Source organism: Schistosoma mansoni, chromosome 6 (genome assembly GCF_000237925.1).
Source record: "Schistosoma mansoni strain Puerto Rico chromosome 6, complete genome".
Lineage (NCBI taxonomy): Eukaryota > Metazoa > Platyhelminthes > Trematoda > Strigeidida > Schistosomatidae > Schistosoma > Schistosoma mansoni.
Window position 1 is genome coordinate 7454023 of NC_031500.1, and position 10699 is coordinate 7464721.

General features: G+C 33.2%; 1 protein-coding gene across 1 annotated transcript in view; it reads right to left on the reverse strand.

The window, feature by feature from the left end:
• Window positions 1-6421, reverse strand: part of Smp_158170 (hypothetical protein) — a gene marked incomplete at both ends in the record, with an annotated part of 16705 nt that extends 10284 nt beyond the window's left edge. The window contains 2 exons of the mRNA XM_018798137.1: window positions 5542-5814; window positions 6148-6421. Coding sequence (XP_018653109.1) covers window positions 5542-5814; window positions 6148-6421 — 547 coding nt within the window. The remainder of the gene's footprint in view (window positions 1-5541; window positions 5815-6147) is intronic.
• Between the last annotated feature and the right edge of the window lie 4278 nt (window positions 6422-10699).

Below are 10699 nucleotides of genomic sequence, written 5' to 3' on the forward strand. Positions count from 1 at the left end.
TAAATAGTACAAAGGAATAAAAGTTGTATTATTTAAACTTAGGTTAATTTTGATTTGTTAATTTATTTACTGAAGAAGTGGCTTGCACTGAGTGACGAAACGTCAGAAAATCTAATCTTTCTACTCATTGTGATATTACAAATATATTAATTTATTTATTGATGAACTGCCGTTGAACTGTATATTACTGTTTCTAACTGTAACAAAGTATCGGTAATTTGAATTGCATAGAACCGTTATATCCCTCAAGATTATATATAGGGTTTGTTAATTGTTGCTTGCTAATATCAAACCTACGTTCAGACCTTTTTGGAGGTTGTCTTCAAACAGGGAACTCTGATGCTTATTCAAGAAGAACTGACCGGCCATACGAGCTGTACAACGAAACACTAGTTACTGATAATCAACTAATTAGTGTATACAAATAAATAATCATCGAATCTAGCCCTTCATTAACAATATAATCCTACTTAGGTATTTGTTACTAATTCTAAAGTGTAAACCAGAATGTGTAGTGTGGTTATGAAACTAAAAGAGTGGGATTCAGTTAAATTTTATTTGGTGTTGATGATTGTAAAACTGAGTCACATGCTCTTACTCACCTTCATCAAAATAATCTATCAATGGTGTAGGCAGTCAAATACAGATTGTTCAATGAACAGTTTATAAAGTCACACACTCTAAGTCATAACATGTCTTATTGTTAGACGGTCAAATCATAAGGATGAATTTCGTTATTAGATATGCTGGTTTACTTTTTTATTAAATTCTAGGACATGACTTAAGTTTCGACTTTATTTAATCTATAGCGTAACGTTTGGGATTAAGTACATACGTAATACGAACACTACTGACTGGTTTTTTTAAAATTTCTATTCTACTTTGAACATAAAATCTGATAATTTTTCTATTTATCATTAATCAGACAGCATCGACGTCTGTTATTATTACCGGTGTTCTCCAACCACTCACATGTACCATTGCCGGAAGTCATTCAGAGAAACGTTTTACCGTTACATCATCAAACCATATATTTATTCTGGTTACGTTAATCATGAATAATACAGTCGCTAGGTGCACAATTCAATTTATGTAAGATATTACACTCCATTGTGCAGAATCAAGAAAAGTTACAAACTATTTGAAATTCAAATAATAGTAATACTGAACTATTAAGTTATAATAATATCCACAAAAAACCCTTTCATAGAACAGTAATATTGACGATAGTAAAAAACAGTTCGAAAAGAATAAATGAAATCGAGTAATATGACGTATAAGTTTATATTGAAGAAAGTTGAAGGAAGATAAAAGTTAATACATGCTCAAAATCAAATTTAATTTAAAATACAGAAGATGTCTTCCAAACATCAATTGAAATGTTTACACAGATTGCAAGTTAGAATGTTCTCACACTCTGAAAAACATATGACTAAAATTCCGTGAATTTATGAACTACCGATTTATATTGGTCTTCTGAAGTTCCATATGGTTCCCTTTTACATCTTATGTAAAGAGCATAAACTCCAACTGTAGCTCTTCTGGAGTTACGGCCTGTAACAAGCAGGAGTGAAGAATAAGCGTTGGTCATCAGGTCAGCAACCACATCCCATTGAAAACAACCTTGTCAAAAAAACGCTTACCAAAAAATTCACTTAAATCACTTAAACTCTGACCTCGAAGTTGAAGAATCTTCATTTAAAAAAATTATGACGCCTCATGATGAAAGTCAAGATTCTTTAGAAACCACGAAGCCGATAACCCTTCTGAAGGTGATAGCGACAATTTACATAGGTATATGCAGTGTTCAGAAAATGTGAGAGATTAGGATGATCGGTCAAATAGCTATTGAAGTGGAAAGATACAACTTGATGGTGCTCCCAATAAGTGAAACCCATCCTTTTAAAATAAGAAGGAATGGTTCACAATGAATTTTATCTGTTTCTGTCCACCACTACTGATAGCAACGAAGGCGACAGAGATCAGTTTTATGAGATGCTGTAGTCGATCATAGAGAATCGTCCAGAAAAGCACTTGAACACACTGATGGGAGACTTAAACGCCAAAGTCGGAATGTACAACACCGCGTATGAACATATCATAAGATGACATAGACTTACTGGGAGAAAGGAATGGGAATGGTGATAGATTTGCAAATTTATATGCATTCAATAAAACAATTATAGATGGTACAATAACACACCACAAACGTGTGCACAAAGCTACATGGTTCGGTGATGTTTGAATGAACCAATGATTTCTTTGTATTGATGACTGTTGTGATTTTGAATTCCAAATACAATACATTCGTTTGTGCTCATCTAATACTTCTTGATCAAATTGCGTTATTCCTGGGATTACTAGTTTAAAGTACAATTCAAATACTTCTGATTATCATAGGTTCTCAACGGATTACATTATATAGAACCAGATCAAACAGATCCGTATCACTAGAAATCCATAAAATCAACGGAAGACGTGAGATTAAAGAGAACAGCTGACATATCTTCAGATCTCTACATGGTAGTGTTTACAATGAAGCAGTAGTAATAGTAATAGTGATAGTATTGATAAAAGTAGAAGTAGTAGTGATAGTTGCAGTAGTAGTAATAATAGTTTTAGTAGTTCTTCAACTTTCAATCCGCCCCTTCTTTGTTTAGATGGATGTTTTGATGACCCTGGATCCACGAAATTCCCATCCTAAAAGTGCTTCTCATGCTTGCTTGGACAGCGTCAATGCAACTGCTTGAATATGTAGAGCATTTTCTTCTTCATGACCGGATTATCTGCATCACTAAAAATTCGGAAGGTCAGAGGAAGACGTGAGATTAAAGAGGGCAGCTGACATAGCTTCAGATCACCACCTGATTATGGCCAAGATGAAACCGAAGCTAAAGAAACACTGAACAATAGGAGAAATAGAATTGGAGAGGTCAAATACAGTCTTCGTTCGAGATACTGACAAACTCAACGAATCTAAGATAACTTTCAACAACAGGTTCCAAGTTTTATGAGATCAACTCAAAGAAAAGGAAACTACTATGGAGGACAACTGGAAAAGGATCAAAGAAGCATTCACTTCAACGTGTCAGGAGGTTCTGGGTCGCAAGAAGCATCATCATATGGAATGAATCTCTATGGAAACGCTGGACAGAATTCAAAAAAAGGAAGACAGCAATTAACAAGTCGAACAAGAATAGAGAAAGTCAAGGCACACACCGAATACACCGAAGCAAACAAGAGAGTGAAGTGGATCATTAGAACCGACAAGTAGAAGTACGTGTAGAACCTGACAATGACAGCAGAATGAGCTATATGAAAAGAAAATATGAGACACCTATATAATGATATAATGAAGAAACTAGTAAGCAAAAGTATTGTAAACCAGAGCTATCAGTCAAGGATAAAGAAAACACGCCAATCACTGAGACTGAAGAACAGTGGAACAGACCAAATCATAACACTATGGATAATTGTTGAACAATCAGTTGAACGGGACTCGTCACTATACATTGACTTCATTGATTATGACAAAGTATTTGGAAGTTTGGATAGGAGAATCTTATGGAGCCCTCTCTGACGCTATGGTGTGCTTGAGGAGATTGTCAACATTATTCGGAATTCATTCATCGAACTACACTTCAAAGTAGTTATATATCGAAGAGAATTATGAATGGTAACTTCCGAGGTCCAATTTACCTGTTTTCTGAGATAAAGCCAAGCAATACCTATTTAACACTCAAAACGAAGGTCGAAACTGGCGATTCTATGAAAATAAACTACCATAATCTTACATATTTATTATATTGATATTTGCGATTTGTGTATCAGTACACAATAGATTCTGCGGACTCAAAGGCTTGAAAACTGTCTAAAATGCTAAATAGTTTGTGCACTGTTTGTGACTTTCTACATTCAGATGCTATTATTGATATGTCCCGATAAGAATTATGAATGGTAACTTTGGGATCCGTTTATGCACCAATATGATACATATATTTTTATCGTATAATTGTTAAATAACTAAACTATTCACACTCATGTCTCTCTTATTATGAACTTTATTTTGACCTATGAACTATTATTATACGATTTACCACTCTCGAGTTATGTTCTGTCTATCAATTACTATCCCCTTATTCACAGCCACATATGGCTAATTCTTGTACAAATGTTATTCTCTATTTTATGGTATGATGTAGTCTGTCTGTTTGGTTTATAAACTCAATATATTTGAAATAAATGATTCATATTGAAGAGGCTGTGATCGGTGTTCTGGACTTAACTGACTGGGTTAGGCAGGAAACGGGACCAACAAGTACTCTAGACTGCTTGTACGGGTTTCGTGTGTCATTGGTCCGATCGATAATTCACTGCTCTCTAAATGGCGGTATTATCACGTTATACATTAACAGAGCATCCAGATTACAAGTTATAACAAGATGAAAATGTGGGTCTTAGTGTAGTGCCACAAGGATTTTATCGTGAGTTCAGTGAGTTTGACTTTATTAAAGATTGTGGCTGGGTGGCGTTATACGAAATTGAAACTTTAGGAACCTGTACTGAAACGATCGATAAATGAGATGGGAAAGGCCAATTGATTGCTCAGTGCAAAATTGCATTGTGCTTTCCTAAAGTATGAAAACCATACATCAAATACATAATTTGCACATATTCCACCAGTTGTCCTTTACATGATTCATGATTCATTCAATTCCATCGTGATTACAATTACCTTCTGCTTCTTTCCCTCTTTTCTTTAACTGAATCTTCCCAATCTTCTTCAGGTATGCATTCTACTTCCTACTGGTCCTACATACTACTTAAATCTGTCAACATATGTAGTATACACCACACCACAACCGTCATCAAAAAAGTGCAAGCATTTCTAAACACTTGTCTATGAAAGATAATCAGTGTTCGTTGTGCGGATACCATCAGTAACAACTTACTGTGTGAGAGAACAAACCAGTTTCCATCTGAAGAGGAAATTAGGTGAAGACGTTGGAGGTGAATAGGATATGCATTGACAAAATGAACAAACTGCATCATGACGCAATCCCTGACTTGGAATCCCGAAGAGGTAAGGGAAAGCTTAAGTCCAAGAAACATTTTAAGTCTGGAATCGGAAGCAGACTTTAAGAGAATGTATAGCAATTGGAAACAAGTGTCAAGGATTTTCCAGGACAGATTTTAATGGGGAATGTTCGTGGTCCACCTTTGCCCCTTTGCGAGGGGTAACAGATGTAGGTTGGTAAGTAAGTTATACACAGCCTAATCCTAGTACTTCTCACTTAACCGTTTCATCAGAGGCGAACAAGTCTGGGTTATATCTGTGATTGATAACTGGAGACCTGTTCATGTTTTCCAACGTCCAAATCCATATCCCGCATGGTTTAAGTAACACTGACCAAGTTATGATGTAGTATACTCATCCTTTAGTGGCCTTTATTTATTTCTGTAATAAATTTCGTAATAAAATATTGATCACGAATCAGATACTATGTCTAGGATACAAAACGTAATACTATTTTTATTTACCTGCTAATCGAAAACACATTGTCCAGATACCAGCTTGCAAATTCATAATTAACCATAAATTTCTGTTCATTTCATCATCTTGTGTATCATCTAATAAATCTCCATGCTCTACTAACTGTATCCATTCATGACGTGTAAATGTATATTTATTACGTGTAAATAATCTTGGTGTTATTGTTTCACGTGATAAATGCTTTGGTGTATTTTCGGTAGATGTAATATGTTTATCTGAATGTACGACAATACCGATGATTTCATTCATCTTATATGTAACTGTCAAACAATTTTTATATAAATGCTTCAGTATTCTCCAATTTAATATTTTACCATCACGAAATATGATAAATTCTAAGGTATAGTTATTAATATGATCATTATTATTATTATTATTATTATTAATATTACTACTGATCCATTTCTTTGGATCTTCTAAGATTAAAAATTCTGTTTGATTAACTAATGACGTATTGTACAGGTTACCATTTTCATGCCCACTGACTGTTGAGCAATTTTGTTTGATTGAAAATAGTTCCAATAATTTAATAAATTTAAAATGAACATTCTCCCAATAAGGTGTTAATGTTGCTCCAATAAACAATAATGCACCAATAAATGGTATAAGTATGGCTAAAAATAATGTTTTACGATAGACTGGATTCAATGGAATTGGTGTTCTGACCAATCGCCATCGATGAAATTTCTTTTTTTGTATATACTGTCTTGTATAAAGATTCACTACAGTTGAATTATTATGAATAGGATTATTTGGATTAGTATAAGTACTTGTGACAGCAGTATTATACAATGCAAGTGCTGAGATTGAACTTGATCGACGTGAATTTGGTGAAGCCGGTTGAGTTAATGAAGTGATATTAATCATAATTGAAATCTGTTGATCATAACTCCATGAAACGATATGATTTTATCTTATAACACTAGTGTTGATTATGAATATCAGTTGTAGGAAAAAAAAAGTATTTCTCAATAAGATTTTTATAGTAAACTATTCTTTAAATTTTTCTCAAATTTTAAAAATTCATTCACCGAAATTACTCCTTATGAATGAACAACAACATTTTAACAAAGTGAAATATTTATGTACAATTATAGTTTATCATCAACTTACGATCAGTAATTATCACAATAAACAAATAGGAAATATACTGATCTGTATGTAGTATCTATACACACACACACACACATATTGATACATCTGTACATAACCTGAATGTGATCACCTCGTATTCTAGATTTTTTTTATCCTAAAGATATGAATTAGAGATCGTGTGGTAGACATATATGCGTTGAGTTTTATCGATTGTTCTTAAATTAGACCAGATCCTCTGATGATATAATAAAACACGGTCAACTTCGTTATCTATCTATTCATCTATCAACTCTTAAATTTGTTGAACGAAGAGAAATGACTGAAACACACATATACATAGGAAGGGAGTAAAGTGTCTAAAATTAAGGGAAAATGGCAAACAACAGTCAGAAAGAAAAATGCTCTAGGATGAACCTGAAAATGAGTTTGATAATAAACAGTAAGAGGAAAACGGAAAGAAAGAAAGAATGAGTAAATGAAACAATGGGAAAATGGTAACTAACAAATAAACAAAATAAATGGATATAATTGGTAAGTGAAGTTTGGTGTGTCTGTGTAACTACCGTGATGAATATAGCTACAAACGAGCGCACATCCATTTATCGCTTTTAATGGATGTCTGTCAAAACATTCTTATAGCCATAAAATGGTGATAACTAACCTCAGGTGTTTTAGTGAGTCCGGAAAAGTCTTGATCACAATCCTCGAGGAGAAATTATGAGAAATGCGTTAGAACTGAATACAACAATTTGCCCTAACCTTATTCAGGAAGAATAATAACTGAACACGCCATAACGAGATTGAATCATAAAGAATAGGTAATCGATAATTGAGTATTTATCATAAAGAACTAGGTCAATACAGCCATTTGAAGGGCATATATATATATATATATATATATATATATATATATATATATATATATATATATATATATACATTGCTAATTGATTGAGGTTAGATATGTGAACCTCCGGAAATCGATTCAATGGTTGTATTCCCTGCATAAACTCTGTATGAGGTCATGAGTGTCCACTGACATTAAAGGTTCCTTAACCAGAGCTAAGCGGGTTTCTAGTACTTCTTACGTTTTAGTGGTCCTTGAGCTAATGTTAATCTTTGGTAAAACTATTTTTACACAGATGATCACTTGTAGTCTTTGAAATGCAAAATGACATAATTCGCTGCTCAGTAATATGCAGGAGAATTATTGTTATGGAACAATTCATCCAGAAACAAAATACTTTAATAGTAGTCATAACCATGTTACGTTGTCAACTAACTGTCATTCAAAATTTACCACGTATAGTTCACATGGTGTTTAAATAAAAAAAAACTTCATTTTTCAGGGACAACAAAAGTTATGAGAATATATGATAAGTGAATAAATAAATGACCATGTCAGAAGAAAAGATAGAACAAGCATCATTTTTAATTCTATATCACCCTTCAATTAGTTAACAGTATTATTAATTTAATAAAATGATTTTAATGAGTGAAGGAATTCTTATCATTTGATATTCATCTCTACGATTGGCTAAATTACCATGGAAAAATAGGAAGGAGATAGATTAGCTTTTTGAGCCTTTAACTTTCAAATCAAAAACTGTAAATTCAAGCTATGTTCCAATTGTTTCGACTAAGACAACTGAAAAACATTCCCAACTTTAGAATAAAAAGTTTAACCGATATTCAGCTACACAAACATGTACCTAGTAGATGGATTGAGCAACAAATAGTCAAAAGTAAAATGTAGAAAATTGTTGGTGACTACTTAGTGGTTCATATGGGATTATTTTTATGCAGTAATATGGAATAACTATAATTCTTGTGAAATTGGATATGATTTGAGACTGTGTTGTTTCCAAGTTCAATTTTATATCCCACTTAGAATAGCATCCATTGAATCAGACATATGACAGATGCTACAAAACCATAGAATGAAGATCCAGTTTCAAAATATTTTTTATCTTTACAGATAGTGATTTGTTCTATTAAAAAAGAAATATGATAGTCCTGTGGTAATCTTGACTAAAGTAATGAGTTACAACATTTGTAATCATAGAAACTTGATTATACCATATTGTAATACGCATACCATCTAATACATGTGTGTAAACTCATATAGTCAGTTGACAGTTATGAAACACGGTTTTAAACTTATTTGAAATCAAAATTTCAGGATATTCATTTATCTAACCTCTGAAAAGTTTCTGTTTAACAGTTTACTGATGACTGACTAGTGTTTAACTAGCTCATCAGTATAAATCACATTTCAGAGTTGTCACTCAACTTAGTGGTTTAGCATCGTTGGCATTATTTTTAGGAATGAGACGGTTAGAAATAGTTAGTAGAAAATTGTCATTCATTCAGGTCGTGACTCAAAAAGCTCGGTAGTAGGACGTCAAATTTTGAGACTAGAGCATGTAGTTTCGAATCTTCAGGAGTGTTGGCTCCCTCAAGACTGCAGACACACAGTTCTGACGAATACCGCAAGCGCGAAACCTAGTTCTAGAGTGCTCCGCTAATTATTCCCAGCGACCTAACACTGTTTAAAATTATAGTGTGCTCTCAATAGTAATGTTGAAATTGGTTTCTAAGGTAATGTGTACACTGTCTCCTAGGTCATAACTAATCCTGTTGTTACACAATTTCAGTTTGAATTTCACATTTCTATTAAGTCATATATCTCCGGTGTATCTTTGTAGAAAATAGTATTTGGAAGTACCACTTTTTGATTATTAACCTGAGGGTGTTTAGACCCTTTCAGCACCCACATTTTCTTCAACTACAAGTCACTCCAGCTTACAACTATGTCCGATTTCTTCCTATATTAACTTTTGGTACTCTATACAGTCCAAAAGATCTGCACCAAATAAAGATGATTTCGCTGGTGTTAAGTTCATTGAGTTGGACTATTTAATTGAGGAACATTTATCTGTATTCTTGACAACACTTTAGGCACCTACTTTATGTAGAAGTGGGGTTTTTTGATTGTTTCAAGATCCTTTGATCAGTTCGTTTTGATAGTGTTGTTCGTGTTTAGCTGCCCTTGTAGGTCTCGTTATCGTGATTTTTCTTCACATCTATGTCGACTATCTTGTTCGCTTGACCAATAACGATGTGACTAATTGACTTATTTCATTTGATCTGATAAATTGGATAGACGTGTGTATGTGTGTTGACCACCGTCTGATCTAAATGTCATACTTCTAGAAATATGTTCAGTTCAGAATTTTATACTTCCCCAATCGAATTTGCGTCTGTGTTTCTCCCACCCACTGATACCATAAACATATCATGTAATTTTACTGACATTCTGGGTTCGTGTGTGTGTGTGTGCAAAGTGGGACTCCTTTTTGTGCAGTGTAATAGTTTTTGCAATATGTGAAATTTGTTTTATAGATCTGTATAAAATGGAAGGGAGTAAATAGCTAAAATATTTATAACACTCATCTGAGTAGTTCATTTGTATCTGGTTGATTGTAATGTATCAACGTTAAATAATAAGACAACAATTGTTGATTTAGATGGCATTTATTATTTCGGTCTATATAAAGATATCATGAGACAACTGTTAAATTAGTAATTTTTGGAAACTATACCAAGTAAATCATTAAATGATAATTGTTCAAGTGTAATCTTTTTTATTCGGTTCTCAACTCTTCTTTATGGAAGTGTTGGTTGTACAATATTCTAATCCCATCTATATAGTTTTTTGTGGATTTTCAGATATATAATTCTTTGTATTAACGAATGTTATTTTTTTAAATTCTTTGTAATCTATATGAAGATTCTAACGTAATAACTATACTCATCGTGAAATGAATATACCTGGTCTGTTTTAAAAATCACCGGAAAACGTAATAAGTTTCAATAATTTACAAACCTTGTACCACACGGTGGAAAGGCATCTTTCAAGGAAGTAAAAGGAAGACATAAGGTTTGAGTATCCTTCACTTAGGAGAAAAAATTGTCGCATGCACTATAAATCATGAGGTAGCCTTCAGGCATATCTGGCCGGTACAGCAACATCTGACGAAAATAAGT